Here is a 25,960-nt window from a genome sequence, read left to right as displayed (position 1 = left end):
TCTTCCTCTGAATCCTGACGGCATCTTCAGGGCTGAGCAGGCAGGAAGAAGTTCGTTTCCTCTGATAGGAAAGCAAAAAATTCTCTTTCTCTGAAAGATTTAGGTGGCCTGTGGCTGCTATCTCGCTGCAAGTCCTTTCTTTTAAAAAAAAAAAGTATCTCACATAGCATAGCTTCTATTTTAACATTACGTTATAACCTAAAACTAGATTTAACACATTACTTAAGAAAATTAATACAGCATAACTTTCTGACATAACACATATAATAATCATTTGAATATTTGCGAAAAGCCAATCATAAAATACGCATTTTTCCCACAGGAGGACTGGGCTCCCCCAGTTATTCCCTGTACAGGCGGGACCTCCCCTTCCCCTCAGACCTCTCCTGCCTTCCCCGCGACGGCCGAAGTCCCGCTGTGCTGCCCCCGGCCGGCGACCACGGCGACATCGCCAACCCGCCCGGGCCCCCGGGCTGCCCCGAGACCTCTCTGGCGTCCACGGGCTACGAGCAAGCCCCGCCGATGGCCCCGCCGATGGCCCCGCCGATGGCCCCGATGGCCCCGCCGATAGCGCTGATGGCCCCGATGGCCCCGCCGATGGCCCCGCCGATGGCCCCGCCGATGGCCCCGCCGATGGCCCCGCCGATGGCCCCGCCGATGGCCCCGCCGATGGCCCCGCCGACGGCCCCGCGGCCGCCGCTCTCTCCGGCCGGGCTGTGCCCGGGCCGTGCCCCGCGAGCTCCGCTAGGCGGCGCCCCCGCCCCCGCGCTGAGGGGCCGCTGCCGCTTCCCGCCCTTCGCGCCCGCCCTCAGCGGCCGCCGGGAGCTGGGGCCGCCCCGCCCGGCCTTTTGTCGGAGCCATGGAGAAGGAAAACCGCTTTAAATTGTTCATGCCGCCGCGCCTGAGCGCTGGGCAGGTGTCTGCGGGCAGATCCCAGGTGAGCGCTCGGCCGCGGGGCCGCTGAGGGCGGCCCCAAACCCCCCCTCCCCGGCCGCCCCCTCGGGCTCTGCTGCTCTGGAGGCCGCGGCTGAGGAGGGGACACGGGGAAAGCGCTGGGGCCCTTCCCCGGGGACACGGGGACAGTGCTGGGCCCGGGGAGTGCCCGGCAGAGCCCCGAGCTGGAGCACACACACACCTGCCCCTTGCCCCGGCAGAGCCCCGGCCTGGAGCACACACACACCTGCCCCTTGTCCCGGCACAGCCCCGGCCTGGAGCACACACACACCTGCCCCTTGCCCCGGCACAGCCCCGGCCTGGAGCACACACACACCTGCCCCTGCATGGGCCGGGACGGCTCCTGCGCTGGACTCATTTCTGTGCGTATGCCTGGAGTGGCATATGCACAGACATCTTCGGTTTGAATTTCAAAGACTTTTGTTGTTGTTTTTATCAAAACTGAAGGGAATCATCTTCTCGAGCATCCGCTCTGTGCTGTAAGTCCGCGTTTGATGTGGGTAATTGAGCCCAGAGAGCGAGCAGGGCTCTATCGCCGGCCGGGCTCTGTGTACAAATCACAAACGGGACGGGACTGCTGAGGAACTGCCTTGAGCTGTTTTCTTTTCCAGCATCAGTCTCATTACACGGTGATGACAATGGGAAGATGCCAGCAGCTCACATCCCAGGCAGCAGACAAAGAACTTAATGTTACAACTTACTTTCAAAGTTTTTTGACCAATCACACAAAGCAAAAGCATATTGACAGTAGTTCTATCAACCACTGTAAGCACACGTACCTTTGGTTAAAACAATGCTTGCCTTTTTTTTTTTGAATACAATACCTGCTTCTTGTAAGCCTTAAAACACAATGCACAGAGCTCCATTATTAAGCTTAGAACTTCCTAATATCTCGCTAGATAAACTTTTCTGTAACTTAGGGAGTTATTCCAGACAAGCGTTAATACACAGACCATTGTTCTATTTGCCCTTACTTTTCTACTTTTTAAATAATTTTTCTGCTGACCTATCTCATGGCTCCTGCTTGGCTCTAATCACAGTTCTGCTGTCTCTGAGGCTGCCTTTTGCAGCTTTCCCAAACCCCTCTGATTTGATGGATTCCCACAGGCCCCATTCAGATGCTCACACTGGTGTTGGTGTCTTGGTCTCACCAGATCAGGTGTGCAGTGAAAGTGTTCTGTCCCCACACTGAGTTATGGGAATTCAACAAGTTATTTTTTCATGCTGAAGCTCCTTATGAAATATGGTGAGATTCAACAGGATATTCTGACAGCAGATGAGTTAGCTGTTTACAGGATGAACTTCTGTGACTTAAAAACCTTGTGAAAGGGTATTTTCATGCTAAAACATAATCAGATATGGTCTAGAAGTGCCCTTGGAAGCAAAGCAAAAAAGAAATATCAACTACTGGTCTTCAAAAAAGTAATTTTTCTCCTTGAGTCCTTTGCCATGCACCAGGGCCCAGACAGGCAGGAGCTGCTGAGTTCCCTGCATTGAAAGCTCCCCTTTGGCCACAGTCTATAAATCAAACTGCAGGACACCAACAGTTTGATAAACCACTGGGCAGGAAGAAGTGAGTTCCAAAGCCATTACCAATACCTTGGGCTTTGAAATTTGTAGGCAGCTGTTTTATTAATGACAAATTCTATTTTCACATCATCTGTAGGGATTTTTTATGGATTTTATCATTCTTCTTTACAAATCTACCCATAAGGGACTAATTTTTAAATTTGTGCAGGGTTTGAACAGATGCTCAGATGATGACTTTAAGCTGCCATTTGACGTGTCGAACCATGGCGAAATCACTGATTCAGGTACGATTGGAATATTTGCCATGCACCTTCTTTAGATTTTTATATGTTGTCAAGGTTTAATTTTCATGAGTAGTCTCACAGTTTCATATCTGTAACTGTTAAATACAGTTTCACTGTTACAGTTTTTAGAAAGACATTGATCAAAATCTCTTCATGTTTCAGATACAATTTCACAGCAAGTGAAACTTTGCTCTGAAGTAGATGAAGAGGTCAGCTAAGTATCAACTCTGCACATCTAATTCCTTGGGGTCTTTTGAATTTGTTCCCAAACAGTGCCTAAAACATTATTCAATAGATATTTCAGGGCTAAAGGAAGTAGTTAAAAGGGAATAATGTTTTCTGTCTCCTGTTTAAAGCTGAATCACTTAGAGGAGATATTTGTGATTTAGTGAACATGCCTGGAAACAAATCTTTAAAAATTAAGGTGATTGCAATATTGCTGTTGTTCTTTCTTTGTTTGAAGTGCCTGTGAAGTCCATGAGCTTTAATTAGAGTAAGATTTAAACACTTAAGTATCCTTGTGGAACTGCATCTGAATATTCTGTTGAGGGGCAGAAGAGTTGAAGTCAGAGTATTCTTTGGAAAACTGAAGTAGATTATCCCCATTGCCTTGTCTGGCTTTGTTTTATCTGTAAAACAATGAATTCAGTGGTTTCCTCAAGCACTGGATTCTTTTGACAGTGTCTTTACCAGCAGATCTCTGCTTTAGCACAACTCAGTACAGCTCATTTTTTTGCAATAGCTTCTGTACTTTGCAGCTACAAAACACTCTTTGCTACCACAAAATAAAACACATTTCTTGCACTCTCCCTGCTGATTTTCATATCCCTGACAATGTTTTAGACTTTTTTAATCCTAAGCTATTAAAGCACCATCAGGACTGGAAGAAAACTGTGATGCAGCCAAAACAAGGATGGTGTTTGGGGGTGTTGTAAGTGAACCAAAGGGCCCTTTGGGCTCGTGTGTTGCTCTCCCTGCCTCGACCACTGGCCCAGCACTGCTTGTAGGACACTTTCAAGGTGTTCTAAGGGCACAAGGGTGGTGGTTTTCCTTCCTGCTCTGTGTGTGAGCAGAGAACTGCTGGGACACTTGGGTATTTGTAAATCCCTGGGTGCAGATGGGATCCATGCCAGGGTGAGGAGGGAGCTGGCAGATGAGCTTGCCAAGCCTCTCTCCATCATTTATCAAGAGTTGTGGCTCACTGCTGAGGTTGCAGATGATTGGACACTGGCCAGTGTGACACCCATTTACAAAAAAGGTAGGAAGGAGGATGCTGGTAATCACAGGCCAGTTAGCCTGGCCCCAGTGCCAGGTGAGATAATGGAGCAGTTCATACTGAGTGCTATCCCACAGCACTCACAGGATGGCCAGGCTATCAGACCCAGCCAGCGTGGCTCTACGAAGGGTAGGGCATGTCTGACCAACCTGGTCTCCTTCTGTGACCAGGTGACCCGCCTGGTGCATGCAGGAAAGGCTGTGGATGTTGTGTATCTGGACTCCAGCAGGGCCTTTGGCACTGTCTCCCCCAGCACACTCCTGGAGAAGCTGCAGCCCATGGCTTGGACAGGAGCACTCTGTGCTGGGCTCAGAACTGGCTGCATGGCCGGGCCAGAGAGTGATGGTGAATGGTGCTGCATGCAGCTGGCAGCCAGGCACCAGTGCTGTCCCTCAGGGCTCTGTACTGGGACCAGTTCTGTTCAATGTTTTTATAGACGACGGGGATGAGGGCATCGAGTCCTTCATTAGTAAATTTGCAGAGGACACTAAGCTGGGAGCTTGTGATGATCTATTGGAAGGAAGGAAGGAAGGAAGGCTCTGCAGAGAGACTTAGATCAGTTGGATGGATGGGCAGAGTGCAGCAGCATGAAGTTCAATAAGTCCAAGTGCTGAGTTCCACATTTTGGCCACAAAAATCTCCTACAACGTTCCAAGCTGGGGACAGTGTGGCTGGACAGTGTTGAGGCAGAAAGGGCCCTGGGGGTGCTGCTGACAGCCAGTTGAATATGAGCCAGCAATGTGCCCTGGTGTCCAAGAAGGCCAGTGGCTCCTGGCCTGCATCAGGAATGGTGTGGGCAGCAGGAGCAGGGAGGTCATTCTGCCCCTGTGCTGGGCACTGGGGAGGCTGCACCTTGAGTGCTGTGTCCAGTTCTGGGCCCTCAGTTTAGGAAGGATGTTGAGGTGCTTGAGCACATCCAGAGGAGGGCAACAAGGCTGCTGAGGGGTTTGGAGCACAAGCCCTGTGAGGAACGTTGGAAGGAGCTGGGCTTGTTTAGCCTGGAGAAGAGGAGGCTTAGGGGTGACCTTATTGCTCTCTCCAACTGCCTGAAGGGAGGTTGTAGCCAGGTGGGGTCGGTCTCTTCCACCGGGCAGCACTGACAGAACCAGAGGACACAGTCTCAGGCTACAGCAGGGGAGGGATAGGTTGGATATTTGGAGGAAATTTTTCACCAAAAGAATAATGAAGCACTGGAATGCTCTTCCCAGGGAGGTGGTAGAATCACCATCTCTGGATGTGTTTATAAAAAGACTGGACATGGCACTTGGTGCCATAGCCCAGGTGTTGGGGCAGAGGTTGGACTCGATGATCTGAGAGGTCTCTTCCAACCTCATTATTCTGTGACTCTGTCATTCTGTGTGTGTTCATGGCAAGATCACAGGTACTCTTGGGCAAAGTCTCTGAAGCTGCTTTTACTTAACTCAGCAGTGTCTGTCAGAAGGAGAGGACAGAAATGGTGTGAAGAACCTGCTAGAAGGAATTTTGGCTTCACTGATAATTCTGTCAAAACTTTTATTGATTTTGGTGGACTGCAGTTATCCATGTCTTTAAGCCCATCTATTTGGTGATGTCTGAAGGGGGTTTGGGATATTTCATTGTATTTGTTTCTCCTGTGTGCTCTGTAAAGCCTTTTGATACATACATAGAGGATGCACAAAGATTTGTGCATCCTGTGCATAAACTTGGGCTCCTGATCATATATCAACTTATATCACCATCTGTAGAAAAATATTACTCTTGTGATGTTTCTAAGAGATAAATACATTATCTACAACAGTATGAATTAGATATTATGTACTATTAATTAGATAGTATTTGAGATTAAATTGTGGAACCTGTTTCAATAGAATACAGAAGCAATGAATGAATTGTTCTCAAAACTCTACAAAGAGGCTGAGAAGATCAAGCAGTGGAAACTGACTGTGGAAACTGAATTAAACCAGAAAGAAAGAAAGCTCCAAGAAAATAGAAAGATTATTGAAGCACAGAATAAAGCCATTCAAGAACTGCAGGCCAGTATTGTATAGTATACATTAAATAAACAAAGTTAAGTGCTTCCTGATTCAGTATGACACTATTATTGATACAATTAAATCTTAAAGACTGTTGCAGTTTGGTTGTGCCTTGAGAAAATGATCATTTTGAGTTGCAGGCACCTGTCCTGTGTGAGTGTTTGTCTGAAGAATATACCTGTAAGTGTCTCATTTGCTGGTAAATTATTGTTCATTAATTATTGCATCTTTCATGCAAAAGATGACTCAGCATGTAATACCAGATAAAACAGACTTCTGTCTACTGATGCCCCAAATTACTTTTTCATGAGGGATTTGAGAAGTCAAAGTGCATTTCTAATCTGTTTTTCAATAACAGTGTCTTTTTGCATTTGTTCCCTATGAAATTAGTTTGAAAATGAAAAACTCCATTTGAAACTGGAAGATGAGATATGTGAAAATAAAGATCTCTTGAAAGAGTAAGTAATAGAACCAAGTATATATTTTTGTGGTGGAAATAATCAGTTTCCATGTGGGGAGTTTTATGTAGCTGTTAAATTTTGAAGGTCATTTCCATTGTTACTCCTTAGGTACACAAAGTACTGTGCACTCCTGTGCAAACAGGATATTTTTTCCCTCCTTTAGAGCTGCTGCTTTGAGGCATCTGAGTAATCTGCTCAAGGAAACCTGCACTCGCTTCACAGAGAAGACCAGCAAATGTAAATGCTTTTTTAGCTTTTATTGATCAGAGTAAATGTACTTCTAGCTTGCTCTAAATTCACAAACAGAAGAAAGAAGAAGAAATTTCTCATGCTGTTCAGAGAAGTTCTCTAGTTGAGATCGACTGGATGTGGCTCTCAGAGTGAAAAGTGAATTTTAAGCGGCTCACAAAATTGGAAGTGAAGCCCCAGGTCTAACAGACTTTTGGTGTGTAATGCTGAATGCAGAGGGCTTTTGAAGCCAGTGAAATTGTTTGCTGAAAGGTGCCAGCCTGGGAGCTCTTTGGGTGCCCAAACAGTGACCCAGGGTTGAGGCCGTGCCCACAGCCCTGACTGGCCCTGGCAGCCGCTCCAGAGCAGGGCAGGGCTCCTCAAGGCTGCTCAGCCCATTGAAGGTTTGCAGGGCCATCCACACACTGGGAATATATTAAGACATAAGAAGTGACCCTTCATGCCTGTTTTTAGGCAGTGGAATCTACTATAAATTCCCAGCACTCTCTAACAAATTTCCAGAGCTGACATTTCCTGTTTTCAGCCATCACACATTTATGGGGAGAAAAGGTCTTAACCCCAAGGTATAATCAGTAACTGGAATTCTTCTCATGAAACTGAACAAGCCAAGACAGCTGGATAACTTAATGAAGTTTAAATTCTTAAGGTTTTAAAATATGTTCTTGATTGGAAATTCTACTTTATATGCAATTTAAAATTGTTATTCTAATCATTAGAATTTTACTAACTTGATCCTGGATACTTAAGAAGTGTCGATTTCTTTTTAGCCTTAATTCTAGAAACATTTTGTCATGGTTTGACACTGGCACAATGCCAGTGCCTCCATGAAGAGACTTTCTTTCTGGTAGCTGCTGTGAGATGTGACTAGGAATAAGCAAAGCAGGCTCTTACTTAGAGAAGAAAGAAAACAGAACTTTATTAACTACACTACAACTACAAATAAAAAGGAACACACACACAGGGAAAATGAAAACTTTACAAATACATTTCTTCCTCCCCCCATCAAATTTCTAACACAATACATCTATTCTTCAAATCACTAACTCTCAATCTAGCACTACCTTTCAAACAATCAATCTTCAGTTCATCAAGAGGAGAGGAGTCTTTCTTGTACCATGGGCTTCCCCTGGAAACACACCTGAAGCTTCATGTGTTTCCGTGTCACTCGTAGCACCGCCCGGAGTACATCTGCCGTTGCAACTTCTTTTTCGTGTCTAGTGCTCTCACTACTGAACACGGACCAGAGCTGCTTCTAGGGTTGTCTTTTTTAAGGATGCTCTGTCCCGATTTAAAAAAGGCACAGTCTCTCTTTTAAGACACCTGTCCCCACAATCTCTCTTTTGGGACACTTGTCCCCCCCATATTTTTTCACCCCCTGGAGCCGAGAGGCACTAACACTGAACTTTCTTAGTTCTGTAGCCATTGCCTCCCCCTAGAATGCAGTTTCTGTGTCACAAAGAACATGGTTCTGTCTATGGCTATACAAAAAGAGTTCAGCAAAAGCTACTCCATCATCTCTTCTTACTAAGATTCTTCTCTACTCTTCTACTATCTCTGACTCGCCTTGACCTCTCTCACACTTGCACATTTTTTTCTTCATCTTCTACTCTATCTTCTAAGAGAAGTCAATGATCTGTAAAATTCTCATTCTCTAAAAAGAAGTTAAAAGCTCTTACAAGTGGCCGGCTGAACCCCCCCTTCTTCTCTGTCCCAGCCGTGCTGCCGGCACAAGCTCATGTTTATCTAGTTTCAAAGTTACAGTTTCAAGCACCAGCTCTCTCTCTCTCTCTCTCTCTCTCTCTCTCTCTCTCTCTCTCTCTCTCTCTGTGTCTCTAAGGGGAGGCTGCCCAATGGCTCTCAATGTCTCTCTTTCTCTCTTCTACTCTTCTACTCTTGAGCTCAAGCCTACTTCTCTCAGCTACATGGCTTTTCCCCTCCCCGTGCCTAGCTAGCAGCTGGGCCAGGAGAGAGACCCGAACTCTTTCCTGCCAGAAACCTAAAAAAAGACCCTCCCAAGAAAGAGCTCTGCTTTTAACTCCGTGTTCTCAGAAGCGTGTCTATGTCTTAAATGGCCAAGTTAAATACCAATATTAAAGCCTGAATATCCATTAGCCCAAAACACAGCATCCCAAAAAACACATTTCCTGTCAAACCACCACACATTTGTATATAGATGTATCATTCTTTTTTGATAGCTGTTTCTTTTACTGTTTTTTTTTTAATTGTTTTCTTAGGAAAAAATAGTATCAATTACAAAAGTGAAAGAAGGAAAATATGGACATGGAGTGTTGCAATTTTCTAATGACAGCTCTGTGGTTATAGGTATCTGCTGATAGGAAGAAATTCAGTGCTAAACCCAAGATTACAGTTTATAAATACTAACAGTTTTGATACATTATTATTCAACAGCATTAATACTATAATAATTAATATGGTCACATCAACTGACCCAGAATTACACTTTTCACAGAAAAAAATATCTTAGGAAGGAAATTTAAAAGCTGAGCTTGCTTAATGTTTCAATGAAATACACATTTTCCCTAGATTCTGTAACTTTTGACACCGTATTTCATAAGGACTTATTTAATAAGAATGGAGCTGGTAATTCCTTTTTTAATTCATTATACTGATTAAGTATAATGACTTGGACAGCTGGCATTCTTGTTCAAAAGAAAAACTTTCTCATATGTTCTTGCTTTGATAGATGAACAGGAAAAGGCAGAAGCAATACAATTGTATGAGGAACTTCATAGCAACATAGAAGTAAGTGACCAGGCTTGATGAAAGGAATGTGAGTTATGTGAGCTGAGCTGAGTTCCATGTTTATGTTGGGATACTGTTTGTATCCATCATGTGTGGGTATCATGTCGTGTGTGATGCAGGAAGTTGGGTTTTCAATCCCTTTTCAAGAATGATTTTTGTGTTCCATAAAACACATTCAATGGAGAAAGTGCAGCAGTGTGTGGGGTGTGGATCCCTGTGATCTGTGGGATGGGTGCTTAGTGCTGGGTCACTGCCACAACTTCTGGCTTCTTTCTGGGCTCTGTTTCACCCACCTGCTGGTTCCTCAGAATGGCTGAGGTGGGCAGCAGCCCCTGGAGAAGTTCCAGGGTTTCCAGTATTGAACTTCAGATATTAAATTTTGTTTTTAGAGAATGACAGCGGCATTTGAAGAGCTTCGTGTGCAAGCAGAGAACGACAGATCAGAAATGAGTTTCAAATGTGAGAATTCAGTTTATTGTGTTTATGCAGCTGGCTCAATTTTGTACTTCATAGCTTGTGTTCCACATGCAGGGTCAGGGCAGACAGATGTGAAGGGCTGGAATGGTGAGCAGGTCACCCTGAGACACTGGGACCCTTCTTTTATTCATGCAGCCTTTGTTCACTGCCTGGACCCTTCTGTTGCTGTTCCACTGGGCCAAATTTGGAACTTTATTTTTCAAACTGTCACTCAACATTGAAGTTTTGTCTAGAGATCCTTCTGTGAAGTACAGTCTAGAGATCAATACTTATTTCACATAGTTGGTTTATTTAAATGATAATGCACTAGTGTATAGCTACAGAAACTTCTACAGAAACTTGAGCTAAATGCTCTCTCTCTGTATGTATAGCCTGGTATGTTCCTGTTTCATTTTCACATGCTCTTTTCTGTTTGTATTTTGATTATAAAATCAAACATTGCCTCAACAATTACTCTTGGGAAACAAAAGGTACAGCTGTACAATTCCAAGCAATCTTAAAGTGGAAGTTGTATTGAACTTGGAGTATATTTCAGCTAGAATGTTAACTGTGGATGTTACTGTATCTCAAAAGTAAAAGAAGAAGCAGAAAAAGTGGACAAGTTTGAAAAAGAATGCAAACTGGAAGTCAGTCAAAAGGAAAAGCAGGTTTGCTCATTTTACCATCTCATATGTAGAGCTTTGTTTGTGACTAAAGGGGCAATGCAAGAGCCAAGAAGTGTTTCTGGGTATTAGTAAAAAAGACAAAATAACACCTGAAGCTGCATTTAAGTCAAATTCTGCTAAGTTTAGTGATCTTTCAGTACCTTTAGTCTACTGGAATTTATGGTTTGATTTTGAATTGGAGAACTTTTTTCTTTAGAGTAATGTGACTTGATCAATATTTGGCTAAGATTATATCTAGCCAAATATTTTCTATCTGTCTGTCTGTCTGTCTATCTATCTATCTATCTATCTATCTATCTAATCTAACTTGAATGACAGCAAAATGTCTGCTTATCATACCTGGGGTACAAATGAAAATTAACATCTGTCCCTTTTCCAGACTTCATGATAATATTTCTTGCATTTTTCTAGATTTCAGCTCTTACCATAGAGAGAGATGAAAAAGATGTTGTCATAAAAGACATCAAGGCTCAGCTGCAGACGTCACAAAATAAGATTGCTGACTTAATGGAAGCAAAATGTAAGAGTTCTGCCTGCTGTGTTTAAATGTAATTGTTTATAGAATTTAAAAGTAATTGTTTATGATTGTTTATTTATGATATGTAATTGTTTATAGAAGCATAGGAAACAGGGTCATGATAGTTTTATTCTGTTGCTGGTTGGCAGCAGAATTTTGGGGCCTTGAAGGCCTTATTTTTGTTTGGAACAGGAGCTGCTCATGTGGGAGCAGGACTGGCAGGGTCGTTTTTAGGGTGAGTCAAGCAGTGAGAGCTTTGGAAAATTGCAAGGGGAAAATATGTTGCTTCAGTTTTGCAAATTTACAGTCAGGCAGATGTCACTGAGGAAACTTACTTTTCAGAACTTGATTTTCAATATTTTTAAGCCATCTATATTCAAATTTTATCCATTATTTTATAGTATATGATGTCAGTACCATTGGTCTTTGTTAAATTCTTTAAATGTATGTAATTTTCCATTTTTAGCAGTACTTTTTGGTAAATAATCTATTTTTAAAAATATAAACATCTTTTTTTGTTTAGTACATCATGAAGAAATGTTAAAGGAATCCCAGGTCAGTAAAGAACATTTGAGGGCAGAGCTGGAAGAGGCTAAAATGTCATTGCAAAAGGCAGAGGTACCCCTTGCTTATAGTTTTACAGTAGAAATAGACTAGAGGAGTATTTGCATAAATAATTATCGATACTTTAGACATGAAACAGCTGTAGCTGTTTGTTGCAAAACATGTCTAGAAATGATATCATGTCTTGAAGGTTACTCAAAAGAACTTGGAAACTGAGTTCCAGACTACAGTGAAAACATTAATTCAGGTTACTGGAGAAAAGGAAGAGCAGGAGGAAGAATGTAAAAAAATGAAGGCTTTGCTTGCAGCCCTGACAGAGGAGTTTGAGACTTCTGTTGCCAATTTGAAAAGCTTGCTGCAAGAAGAGCAAAATAGGTAAATTAATGAGTTTCAATTCCAAGAGTGATCTTACAGGTTGCAGTCTATGACAAAATCAAGAACAATTGGAAATTAAGCTGAAATTTGGAGGTTTTTTTCACACAGTGGTCTAAATGCAGAGAATTGAATGTAAATTTTTTTGTTGGTGATAGTTGATACTGGTCTATAAAAAGTAAATTTTTGCCCCCTCCAACTTTCATAATTCTGTCTTTAAGAAATAGAGATTTCTGTAGGTATATATTTGTTTACTTTTATGTCTTCTGTTCTGAGGTTGTAAAAGTGTAATTTGATATGTGTTGCAGGCAGATAGATCATCTGCCTGTTGAAAGGTAAATGTTCTTAAAGTGCTTGTGCTAAGACTTTGTCTTATTGTCCTTGAAGTTTCAAATGCAGTGAGTGCTTTGTACCTGACATTTGGGGGTTTTTAATTTACCATTTTCTTAGATTAAAGAAATATGAAGATGATTCAAAGCTGCTTACCTTGGAGCTCCAAAAGAAATCTGCTGAACTGGGTAAGGCTTGTAGAAAGGCAGAAAATGAGCCAGGCAGTAATAAAAATGTTTTCTGCTGTTGTCTAGAAATGGACTGTCTCTAGTAGGTGGAGAAATGATTTTACAGTACCTGTACCTATCAGGAATGCCTGAATTTATTTTGACTCAGCTGATCCCCTTTCTTTGGGGGTCATTGGTACTGGCAGCAGCCAAAGGGCAGTGCTGTGCAGAGCTCCAATAGTAAGACCATTCATGCATGAATTCTTCTGGAGGTAAATTTGGTTTCCAGCTAAGAGCAGCAGCACTGCAGGTGCCAGGACTGACTTCTGTAGCAGAGATGAAACCCTCCCATTGAGGTTTCTGGCACCCTCCCCATGCTGGAAGTGGAATGAAGGTGGCTGGGGTTGTCTTTAAATATCATCAATTTGATATCCTGTGCTTTCTAGGGATGTGCTCCTTAGTCCCCAGAGTAAGAGCTCTGCCTTGCAGTTGAGAACTTGCAAAAAATACCAGCACTGTCAATGTGCACATAGAAACCATTTGGAAGTCAGTAACAACTGGTTTCCTTTCTCAGCATATCCATGTGGTACCTTCAGCAGTTCAGATTTTTTTCTGGAACAATGCAGGTGCATCAATACTTGCAGAATACTCTAGTCTTACAGTCCATGGTTTATTTGAAGCTATAATTGTGGAAAACATAGAAAGGCTCTAAATTTTATTTAAGATAAATATTTAGTTTCTCTTCAGATAGAGATTTGCTAATGTCTGAATCATTTTTTCAAGTCTACATTTAGATTAAGTCATAAATTAGCTTTTCAGCTTCTTAACTTAATCCAACAAGTTTTGAGAACTGGGTATTGCAAAAGGGTAAATGTTTTATACTGCCTGCTAAATATGAAAAATCATTTCTGTTCCATTAATTTTACATTCCATGTGCTGTAGAAGAGATGACTAAAGTAAAATGTGATAAAGAAGTGCAACTTGAAGAGCTGTCAGAAACTCTGGTAAATATTCATTTTATTAATCTCATGGCATTTGCTCTTCGTATGAAATTCCTCTTGCTTTGTAAGTATCTTAAATGTCATAAATAAACACCATCTAGTCTACCTTAACATTTCTACTAAACTTTCTCACACACAATTTCAGTGTTTTCTTTGAAGAACTTCTTTATTGCCTCTGTTTTTCTTGCCTCCTGTGCTTTTGGTTTTTCTTGTCTCCCATGGTTTTGGTTTTCCTTCTCAAGGTTTTTGGTTATTTCCTTCTTTGTTCATGCCCATTCAAATGCCACTCCCTCTGGATATAAAGTTTTCCCGTTTGTTCTTCCTTACAGGCAGGTAATTAGCTCTGGCCTCTGTGAACCCTGCTGTACTGTGACACAGGCCCATTTTCTGTCACAGAAGTCTCAGCTATATGAAATACACTCTGAACAGAGGTTTCTTTTCATTATGATTTTATATTTACAAGCCTAACAAGAATCCATATCAACTCAAGTTAAGATAGTGGGAAATCAGGTGTGCATTTCACTGTGTTTGCTTGTTGTTCTAATCTGTGCATTGAGTGTTCTGAACTGAGTTTCACTCATTTTCTATAATGGGCAAATTGGAGGACTTTGACTGAAGAAGAGTCTTGAGGCTACTGTAGAAAATATGCAGAGAGAGAAAAATGTGGAGAGAGCAATGAAAATGCTCTCCAGATGAGAGAGGTCTGAAGTAGGGCAATAGTAACATGTTTTTAGAAATAGTGAAGTTGCACATCATGACTCTTACACAAGTTTATGCATAAGAAACAGCACCCAGAGCAGTGTCCCACCCTAATTTTGCAGCCCAGGTAATTAAACTCACAGCAGGGGACAGACATGAACAGCACTGGTGTCACAGTTCACTATCTCACAGCACTTCCAGATCCCAGCAGAGATTGGAAAGATCCAATCTGGATAATCCATGACATGGATGTTGTTGGGTTCTTCTGAAAGCCTTGTGCTCTTAGTTCATATCTGATAACCTCCAGCAGTTGGAGTTTGCACATGGATACTCAAAACTCTTCCTTTTCATTTTGCAGAAAGAATTCCAGGATTTGAAAGCACAGCTGACAAGTACAGCTGAGAAGGAACAAGATTATTTAAAGCAGCTTGTGACTCTGAAAACAGATCTTGAACAAGAGGCGTATGACTATCTTGAAAATACAATATTTAATTAGTTTTGGTGGAGTTGCTTTAATCCACAGTGAAATGAACTAGGATTGTTTTCTAATGAAAGTTTTGAACCACATATATGCCATTGATTCTAGACTTACATTTCTAAATTCCACTTTCTCTATTTGTATGTATTCTATGACATATGTAGTTGTTCCATATCTCTTTGACTTACTTAACAAGAAGAGAAAGTTTCTGAATTCATGGTTAATCTTGCTTTGAACTACATCATCTTCACTAACCATGAGATTTATATAAAAGTTGACTCTGATTTTCTTTCCTTCTTCTGTCACCTTTTTACATCTCTCTGACTCTGCTGCAAAGCTTATATTTGTAGATAAAGGCCTGGACTTCTTTCAGCATGGAATAAGACTTGATAATGGGTATGTTTAATTTAAAAGGAGATTTCAAAATGCATCTTCTTATTCCTCTTGGCCATTTGTTTGAAATTAGGTTAAGGAATGAACAACTAACAGTGTATCTCAGTAAGCTTTCACTAGAGAAAGAACAAACAGCACAAGAGAAAAATGCTGTGGCTGCAGAAGTCAAGAAACTGCAAGAACAACAAGAGGCAAGTTGTAAACTTCCAGGTTTCATGAAAGGACAATACTCAATTTGACAAATTACTCAGTTTTACAAATTAGATGATGAGCTGCAACATGACTTGGGTCTGTAGAGTACCTGAGCTGTTTTTTGTGTTTGAGTTGGAGAGGAAGTGTATTTACACTTGTGAGCAAGGCAGGTCAGTGTGCTTTGGATGTCTTTGCATTTTTTAAGAAGTCACTTTGAATTTTATTTCTTTGCTGACACATGGGTCTTTATTTAGGATAGTAAGAGAAAAGAAGAAAATACAAAGCAGTTAGTTGAAAATCTAGAAGAGGCAAATAGCCAACTAAGGCAAGTAAAAACAATTATAATAACTGATATTGTTAAAGGAAGTAGACTCAAATAGTTAGTTGTGTTCAAATGCTGCTTTCTGGGATTTTTTGATTAATGTTTTTCTAGATTATATAGCTAAACAGAAACTATTCAGAATTGCTGTTGGCCAAGTAGAAATTTTCTCAGATGAGAAATACCAATTGCTGCAGGAACAGTGTTTGCCATCATTTTGTATTACATAGTAGGAGCTGTCTTGTTGTGCATTAGACACCTCAGGTGAGAAGGCAATGAAAGTGGAAGGTGAAGGTTATGGATTAAATGTGACAAGGCAAAACTGGATGAGAGTTACTCTCTGTATCACCAGTTCAATAGACAGGCAGCTCCCATGTTTCACAGCTGCATTGCAATAGTCCAGGTGAGGATGTATTTTCCTTGGCTTAGCTGGAACATCTTTTCCTACTTAAAAAAAGTATGGACAGTTCACACATTGACTTACTGGGCATGTTGCTGCATTTTAAGAACATTTTCATTGAGCAGCTTATGAAGTTCCCATCAACATTAGCAGCTCTTTTTAGAAAATAAAAGAAGGGTTTCTTAGAAGTACTGAAAATAAGTTAAAGGCAAGAAGGAAATATTTACTAATGCTTGTTAATTTGGCACTTAGAAATGAACTGGAGTCTTGGAAGGAGAAAATGGCAAAGACAGGTGAAGAGATGAGAAGTACACTGGATGAAAGAGAAGAAAATGTATGTCATGTGTCATGAAAGTATCTTACAGAACCTGTAGGACAGCATTAAATGTAAAATCTGTGTTGGGATTTTTCTGCAAAGCTCTGCCTGGGGGATGTGATCTCTGCCAGAGGTTTCTTCTCTCTCAGCTGCTGCCAGCTGTGCCATTGTGTGTGCCCATGCTGAGCCCTGGTATTTCAAAAGACAAGCACAGTCACGGGGATGTTCACTCTTTGCTGCAAGTTTCATATTAAAGATTTGGTTCTTTTCAGGCAAACAGAGAACCTGCTTTTCTGATTTTTCATATACCCACACAGTGATGGATGGGCTCTGGATTAGCTTTTTATATGTAGTGTGAGTTTTAGCTTAAATAGATTCAAACATTTCTACTTTTCTTTCTGTTGGTTCAAAGCAACCTGGGGTTTTTAGCAAATTTCAGAATTTCATTGTAACAGTCAAAGATTTACAATTGTCATTTCAGGTTAAGAGTACTGAAAATGAAATTTCAAGAAAGGAAAACCACTGAAGATTCTAGAAAATAATTGGGACAATTCATTTTTTCATGGATGTAGGGAACTTCCTACAAGTGTATTTTTAAATTGTGAAGATATTGGGGATTTTTTTCTTCTTTCTTAAGTCTCTAACAACTAAGGAACTGGTTCACTGCTATTATTTAACATCTTATGGTACTTTATGGCTAAAACTCTGGTGTTTCAGTCAGCTGGTGTTTCAGTCCCATTGGAACAAACCAGACTGGTGCAAGTGCAGGTTTGAGAACATTTACAGGAATTGCTCACATAGGGAGTCATTTGTAGAACTTACTAATGAATGTCTGAAATCTCTCTTTCAGATGAACAATTTAAAGCAGCAGGTGGAAAATAAAACCAAATGCATTGAAGAGTTGCAGCAGGAGGTGGGTAGAGATTTTCATTTCACAAATACATAAACACATTATATTTTGGGTTGCCTTTTCAGCAGGTTTGTGTCTGCTGTGATATCTTTAGATACCCCTATGTAATTTAAAAATTCTCCTTTCTTATCCTAACCCTGAGCAAATTAGGAAGTTATCTCAGGAATCACTTGATTTGTTAAATGAGCTTTAATTTGAAAAGAGCAATTACAAAAATAATATCTTTAATAAACTTCTACTCTTTTTCATTTAGTGCATGGTGTTATTTTTGTACTTGTAATAAGTATCTCAGTTACCACTTGTAGAAAATAATTCTGCACTGGCACAAACTGTAGTAACTTCACTGTAAAAATAAAGAACTTGTATTTTTTGTCATGACATCTTCACACCTTCTGTCAGCAGCATCTTAGTTTTAATTCCCATTCTGCACCTCATTTGTTATTCCCTGCTCTTGCTCAGGAGGAGCCTTTCTTAAGGTCATGAAGAAACAGTAATTATCACAGAAATTAGTTGAACATTCATTTGTTTGAAGAATTGTTCTGGAACCTGAGCTGCACAACAGAGAGTTATTTGCCTGATGAGAGCTGGAATTTCTTGATGCAGTTAAACCATTACATAATTCTATTTCCTTATTAAGGTACACTGCTTGTTTTGTTTTATTTCAATAGAATAAGGTGCTGAAAAGGAAACTTACTGCAGAAAGCAAGAAAAGCAATACTTATGAAGGGAAGGTAGGTTTAAATAACATCATGTAGAAGATGAGATGAGTGTTTTTAAGTGCCACTGTAAGTAATGATAATACTTGTTAAATACGTTCTGAGCTGGTTTTTGGATCTGGGATACAGACTTTGCAGGAATGAGCTCATAGTTTTTAGAAGATGCTTCCATTTTTAATCATTGGGCACTGACTGTTGGACATTTAAGAGATGGATTCACATTGCAATTAATGATGTTTCTAATCTGTTCCTTTTTTTTTTTCTTTTGTTGATAGTGGACTGAACAGGGTTCAGCAACCTCATTGTAACAGAAAAGCATTTAAAAGACATATACATATATGTATATATATATATTACTTTTTTAAGGCTGTTCTTTAAATGTGTTCTGCAGTGGCAATCCCTCTGATGGGAATATTGTGTCCAGCTTTGGGTACTGCACTTGAAGAAAAGTGGACTTTTTTGAGGATATTCATATGATAAAAGGAAAAACTGTAATCAAAATGCACAGCTGGAAGAAAAATGTACCATAAAAGCTGTGAAAATCTGATACAGATTTACAAGAGAGGGAATCAAATCTCCATCTGTATTTGTTTTTTTCTGAGGCATTCACAGCATTTAGGGTGACTGCTTAGGGCAGTCTTCCCCACTGGGCTGTTGCCATTCTTTCTTTGAGTATTTTCTAACTCACTTCAGGCCAAAGTTCAACTCTTTATTAAAAAAAAGCTGAACTTTTAAATAGGAAACACTTTAATCATATACCTGAACAGTAACAGTGTGTTTGTGCTCAAAAACAAGAGGTAAGAAAAAATCATTAACACAGTAATTCCTAAACAAATAACAGCAGCAATTCTGCATTCTCAAAAGGTGAATAAATTGCAGTTAGAGATGGAAAATATGAACAAGCAACATAAGGAAGCAGTTGACATCTATCAAAAAGACATAGAAACAAGAAAAGGAAATGAAAATAAACTTCGTGAAGAGGTGAGAGGTGTTATTTTTACTGCAATTTAATTTTTTTAATTTAAAATGTTTTTATGAAGCTTTATTGGCCAGAGTCCTTGCTCTTCCATTTCAGACATGCATGGAATTTGTGTATGCCTGTGAGCAAAGCTTTAGTACATGAGGTGTGACAGTGTTCACAGGGGTTCTTGGATGAGGCAAGAGATGAGAATGTTGACTCCATGTTCAGAAGGCTTGATTTATTATTTTATGATACATATATATATTACATTATAACTATACTAAAAAGAAATAAAAGAAAAGATTTCCTCAGAAGCTGGCTAAGAATAGAATAGAATAGAAAAGAACGATAACAGAAGGCAGCTCTCTCAGACTCTGTCCAAGATAGCTCCGTCTTGATTGGCCATTAATTATAAACATTCAAGATGGCCCAATCAAAAATCCACCTGTTGCATTCCACAGCAGCAGATAACCATTGTTTACATTCTGTCTCTGAGGCCTCAGCTTCTCAGAAGGGAAAATCCTAAAGAAAGGATTTTTAGTGAAAAAGACGTCTGCGACAATTAGGTGCTTAGGCTGACGTATTTGAGTATGTCTTTGAAAATAAGAACTCCATTAAAACTTCTTGCTTTCAAGATATAGTTCAAAGAAATTCCACCCTTGGTATAAAGTCAGCATAGTTAAATTAGATTATAACTTCTCCCATATTAGTATTTTTTCTGCCCACACTTTTTTTTTTGATGGCAATGCTAAGAAATGTTAGGGCAGAGTGCTTGAAATGGCCTTTTGGTTTGAAGTGAACTTGCCTGCCATGGCTGTACCTTTGATCTTGCCCATTTTAACAATCTGCAGAAAAGATGAGGGATTTGAAAGGGATCTGAAAAGCAAATAAAGCCCAAGTGGGACTGCAAACTTTGCACCCACAGGGGAAAGAAGAAATTAAGATTAAAAAGAAATATATGGTTATGTTGATGAATGAAATGCAATTTATTACTGACAGGTAGAAAAGATGAGGTTGCTTTGTGATGAAACAGCAATGATACAGAGAGAAACTGATGCCAGATGTCGGCACAAGATAACTGAGATGATGGCACTGATGGAAAAGCACAAGGTAAGAGATTTTCCTGCTTGCTGTGGTTTGCAGTGTGTGATACCATGTTAACAGCATGTTTATAACTTGTGATACCACATTAATGACCTTTCAAAAGCAGAAACAGGCCTGAATCTGGGAAAAGGAAGCTGAACACATGCTGGACTTTGCATCATCTAAAATCAAATTCATTTGAAGATTTTCAAAAGATTCCTATGGGCAGATAAATTCCATTCATCTAAACTTCTGGGATTTTTAGATTTTTTTCAGTTCAGGCTTCCTTTGATACCATCTGAGTGCAATATTTTTCAGTATCAGTTTGGCCTCTTTCTCTGAGATGACTTAGTGACTGCCAGCAGTTTAGCCTGACACATTTTAGTTTTCCTTTCTATTCCTCTATTTTGCAATATCTTTAGCAGATACATTAATAAAGATGGCACAGCTGGCTCTTAGTGCTGAGCACATATTGCTGCACAGAAATCAAGCACTCTCTGCCAGCCCACAAAATAATACTTGAATTGAGCATTTTCTGGTTTACAGTTTCTGCAGAAGCATCAATGAATCTTTTCTTTCTGAATCTTAAGAGCCTGGTTTGAAAGAAATGATGTTTTAAGACTGGATAACTCTATAATTGTAACATTTAGTCACATGTTTTGAGTTTGTTGTTGGTTTGGTTTTTTTAACCCAGAATGAATATGATAAAATGGTTGAAGAAAAAGATGCAGAGTTAAAAGTATATAAAATGAAACAGCAAAAGCAGTTCTCATCAGAAAGAGCACTGGTAAGGAGTACTTTCCAATGTTCAATAATTCAGTGAAGGGGCTGATGTCCTTGTGTAGTGGTTTTATACTGGCTAAGGGTCAGGCACACACAAAAAAAAAACATTCACTCATTTTTCTCTGCTGTAGTTGAGCAGAGGAGGGGAAAGAAAAATTCAAGTTGAGATAAGGATTAGGAGAAAAACACTTTGAGGGTAAAGCAGATTCAAACTTAAATAGCATCAAAAATTTATTATTAACAGAATTAAAAATGGGTAATGAGAATTAAAATAAACCTTTAAAACACCTTTTTTCCCAATCCCTCCCTCTTGCCCCCCGACAGCACAGAGAGACAAAAGATGTGATCTTCAGTCAGTTTGTGACTTCTAAAAATCTTTTTTCAGGTTGCTTAGAGAGTTTCTTTTTCCTGCTGTGCTCTGGGTCTTTCCCACCAGAGACAGTTCTCTGGGAACTTTTCCAGTGTGGTTTTAATTTTTGCCAGTAGCAGTCCCACCCAAGCTGCTGCAGCAGATCTTATTCTGGGCACTAAAAGCTCCAAATGTTTCTAGAAATGAATTGGAGTAGCAGTGTGTTTGTGTCTGCTCTTGCAGACAGTGTGTCATGTTCTGACTTCCCACTTGGAATAGGAAACTTTTGTTGTAAATATTTCGATTGTGCCCTCTCAGCCCTGTTCTCCCAAGTGTTTTAAGGTCTTACCTTGAACATTTCTGATCAAGTACCTGTTTCTTATAGTGCTTCAGTCTTTTTTAAACAAGCTAAAGCAAAGCTTCAAGTATAGGGCTGAAAAGCAAATAGAATTCTCTTGTGTACCTAATGAGTGTCCCTGTTAATTACTGTCTCACTTGGGACTGTTTTCTTTTTTCTGGGCTGTGCATAGTTAACCCTGTCCTTTATTTAATGGTTTGTAGGAAAATGAGCTGTCATGTTTGAAAAGTGAACTGGCCTCCCTTAAGGAACAACTGAAAGCAGAAATTGAAGAGAAGGTGGAGTTTTTTTATTCACTGAGCAGTGGGGGTGAGAGGTGTGGCCTGGGCTTGTGCTGTGGGAGGAGTTGGATAAGAAATGAAACTGAACAGAAAAACAGGGACTTTTGAATGCTGGGGTTGTGCTAAATCTGGTCATATATTTGTGTGAACTTTGTAACAGTCTGTGATTATAGATTATATATAAATTAACAACAAAACAAAACTCTCCTTTATTTTAGTTAATTTTAACTAGCTAAAGCAAAAAAGTTCCCTAAACTGTAGGGTTTTTTTCAGTGACTTTTGAATGCTGGGGCTGTGCTAAACCTGGTCATATTTTTGTGTGAGCTTTGTAACAGTCTGTGATTATAGACTGTGCTGTATAATTACACCAAGAAGATTTTTAACAACTGAATTCAAAGAAATATTTCCTTGCTGTCACATAACTCTTTTGTAGGAGAATCTTGTAAAAGAGCACTCTCGCAGTATGATTCCTGAAAGTGAAAAGAAACACAAGGTAACTTCAACTTTTTAATTGCTTTTAGAATTTGGTAGTGTTTATATGTGTAGAATCAATTGAAGTGCATGATAATTTATTTGCATTCAACAAAAGACACTGGAATGCTTTTGACTTCAAACTTTTTAAAGAAAATAAAAATTTATGTTCCTGGGACTCCTAAACCTTGTTTAGATCTATACAGTGAATCTACTCATGTAAAAATAGAAAGTCTCCAAATTATATTCCTAAAATAAAAAAGATAAAAATAAAAAATATCTCCTTCAGTGCAGGAAGCCCCTTGGGCAGTCCAACATTGAAGTTTTGTAACTCCTAACAGTGAATTTTTCTTGTTGCATTTTTCTGCCTGTATTTCTTACTTCTCTGTAGATGATTTTTTTTTCCCCTGGGATAGGAAGGGATTTTAAAGGGTCCTACCATTCCATGGAGATATTAGACAGCAGTTTTCTGGAAGGGCTCCCACTGTGTAATTTTTCTTGCTCAGTTGTTGATTTTTTTATGTCTCTGGAATTGTTTTACTTAGTCTTAAACGTGTCCATTTGTAAAGGCACTTTTCCTCTATGGAAGAGAACAAAGCTGATCTAGCTGTAAAAATGGTCAAAGTATCAAAGTAGTCCTGACTGCAGAACTTACCCTTCTTCCCTGTCAGGAGTTCACTTGTGGTTTTCATATTGGAGCAATGGAATCCAGCACCACTTTGATGTTATCTGTCTAAAAAGGACTGCACTGGACCATTCAATGCTTCTCAGTTTAACTTCTAGTGAAAAGACTATTTTAAGTAACACCAATCTTGATATAGCTATCAATCTTTCTCTGAAAGCCTTTTCCTGCAGTTTTGTTTGTTCCCATTTTCTTTGATGTTTGATATGGTCCACATGTAGTGGCTACAGTTCAGAATAACCTGAATTTCTCCTGATAAGCATGAAGAACTGAAATACAATGTGCCACGAAACTCAGCTCTTCCATAGCTTCCCCTTCATTCTCCTCATTTGGCAACAAAAATAATATAAAAAATGATATTTCCACCCCACCCCACTTTGTTTGGGTCATTGCTTCGTGTTTGGATGGAAAGAGAAGAGTTCCACCATTTCTCTCAGGTGAATTCTTGGACACTCAGACTGTAAACTGGCTCCTGAGTTTGGCTTTAGATTCCATTCTTACCCCATAAAATAAAATCTAAAAATAGAAACATTTTCTTTCCCAGACATATGTTATAAAGACTCCTCCAATGGATAAAATGCACAGTGGAAGAAGCACAAGCCTGCCTTCAGAGCAGAGCAGCAGGAAAAAGCAGAAAGTGCTTGTGCAGCTGGACACTCAGTCAGACAGCTCTGAGCACACTGACCTCCTGGTAAGAGTCAGAGAACAAATCATGTGCTGAGCACTTCTTTGTGCTCACTGCTGGGTCTGAGAATGAAAATAAACAGTTTGGGCTTCCACATTCAAGCCAATATTTATGTGTATATTTTTAATTGATTGGTTCTTTCTGGAATTGTATTATAATTGACATTCTTTTTATTGAACTGTTTTGCCTCATAATGACATCTTAATTTTTTTATTTTTCATAGTTTAATATCCTTAGGGGGAAAGAAAAAGTAGTTTTTAATATAGTGTGAGTAAGTAACTTTTTCATTTATTAGAGCATAGTCTCGGAAGAAGAAATGTTTAAAAATTTGTACAAAGATTATCCACAAGCTTCACAATTACATTCCACAGCACCAAAAAAGGTATGTTAGCCTTTCCTAAGATTAAAGCAAGCAGTTAATCAGATTGTTTACAGAAACTAAAGGATGGCTTTATTTTCCTTCCTAGACCCCAGCTCCATCCAGTGTGAAATCTCCAGGCTCTGCTCTGAAACTCAAAACCATGAGGAGAATGCGCGAGGCGGGCTGGGCTGCGCTCTCCAAAATGGACAGGAAAAGGAAAATTAAAGATGTTGTAAAGTTCTTTGCTTAAAATGCAGAAATACCCAGTGCCCTGGCATTGCTTGCAGGGTTGTTTTTCTCTCAGAGTTAGTGCTTTGTTGCATTTTTCTGTCATACTCAGTGTGTTCAATACTGTGTTCATTCCTTTACACATATGAACTTTATAGATCTATAACTGCAACCCCTGCAGAGCCTTTTCCACCTTTCCTCCCTTGTGCTTCAAAATGTTGGGACAAAAATTGGCCAATTTTAAATTTTGAAATAAATAGAACTGCATAGAAAGTTGTTTCAAAGCTGTTTCTGGCATTAGAAATTCTGGTTTTAAAGAACTTCTGTTCTTTTAAATTTACTCCATTTTTCTTAACACATAAATACATAGTGGAAGAAATGTTGCTGTTCAATGTATGTTCTTTTACCTGAAGTCCTCTTGCTTTTTCCTGCATTTTAATGGCTGTTAGACCTGTCTTTTTAGACTGTTTTGTTTTCAGTATGTTAAAATGGTTTTGAAACTTCTAGAATTTCAGTAGAATTGCTTGTATTTAAAAAGATTTCAGCTTCATAAGGAGTAAAATATGCACGTTATAAGATCGTGAAAACAATGTTCAGATGCCATTAAATTGTTTATCTGAAATATCAAGTATGGGACTATTTGTTATTGCTTTAAATATTTGAACACAGACAGAAATCACCCACCAGCCTTCCTAGGGACCAGCAGAAGTGTAAGGATAGATTAGAACATCTATTTCTGTATTAATCCTTGATTAATCTTGGTTTCACAACAGCGACAAACCCTACTTCACATAGCCTAGACATAACAAGAAAACTACAAGTACATGTTAAAATATAATGCAAAATCAAAAATCCCAAATGCAGGTGAAGTGGGAAGCAAAATAGATTTGTTTTCTTCTTTTTGTGTAGTCTTAGGGATAGGCCAGTAGTTTGGGTTCCTTACGTTGAGCTGTTGAGCAGCGATGTAAATGTGATTTGTTATTGTATGTAGCTAACAAATATTGTGCAGAGATCTGGAAGAATATGCTGTGCTTTCCCCATGAGCACTTGAAAGTGAAAAATGGAAGTTTGTACTGCCCACTTCTGGACTCAAACAGTAACTAATCAACTAGAGCCTTGGTATTTCCTAGGGACATGAATCCATGGGATATCACATAATTCTCCTGATCCTGTGAGTGTGTCCTGTGAGGTGTTGTGTAAATCACTTGAAAAAGTACAAAAATATTGCCAGCAACACTGCAGAAAGCTTGCAGGAAATGCAAACAGCAGGGAAGGGTGTAAAATCCCATCTGCCCGTTTCTGTGCCTGATTTTATTTATGGGCTGAGGGTGCCCTGCTTGTTGCCATGGCCACAGTGCACAGCTCCATCTCTCCTGTCTCCTTCTCTGGCCTCAGGCTCAGTTCCTTGGAGCACCCCATGGGGGAGAATCCAGGCAGTGAAAGAGACAAAGAGCCCAAACTCCTGGGCTCAGACTCAGACAGGTCCATGGGGGAAGGAAAAGCTGTGCAAGGAAGCAAAACCAGGAATTCATTCCCTGCTTCCCACGGGCAGGTGGGTGTTCATCCGTGCCCAGGTGAGCAGGGCTCCACCCCAGGCAATGGTGACCTGGGGACACAAATGCCATCACTGCCAGCATCCCCCCCTTTCTGCTTCTTCCCCCTCTTTCCAGACT

At 40.0% G+C, this 25,960-nt stretch overlaps 1 protein-coding gene across 1 annotated transcript; it reads left to right on the top strand.

Moving 5' to 3' along the window:
• The first annotated feature begins 762 nt into the window (after nt 1–762).
• LOC139604375 (synaptonemal complex protein 1-like) lies at nt 763–24,909 on the top strand. The gene is given in 32 exon segments (XM_071455546.1): nt 763–956; nt 2,682–2,768; nt 2,931–2,977; nt 5,892–6,056; nt 6,447–6,514; nt 6,681–6,754; nt 9,471–9,529; nt 9,919–9,988; nt 10,580–10,653; nt 11,083–11,191; nt 11,712–11,806; nt 11,943–12,127; nt 12,575–12,642; nt 13,564–13,644; nt 14,230–14,297; nt 14,300–14,323; nt 14,680–14,783; nt 15,266–15,383; nt 15,639–15,709; nt 16,356–16,437; nt 16,901–16,922; nt 16,925–16,960; nt 17,268–17,332; nt 17,998–18,060; nt 18,910–19,026; nt 20,006–20,116; nt 20,784–20,876; nt 21,783–21,857; nt 22,294–22,353; nt 23,558–23,704; nt 23,994–24,080; nt 24,166–24,909. Coding segments are annotated over 32 exon segments (2,766 nt in total). The 5' UTR covers nt 763–859; the 3' UTR covers nt 24,310–24,909.
• Nucleotides 24,910–25,960: the final 1,051 nt, after the last annotated feature.

Source organism: Agelaius tricolor, unplaced genomic scaffold (genome assembly GCF_023055355.1).
Source record: "Agelaius tricolor isolate 1412-34295 unplaced genomic scaffold, bAgeTri1.0.p SCAF_50, whole genome shotgun sequence".
Classification (NCBI taxonomy): Eukaryota; Metazoa; Chordata; class Aves; order Passeriformes; family Icteridae; genus Agelaius; species Agelaius tricolor.
This window is presented reverse-complemented; position numbering and strand designations above follow the sequence as displayed.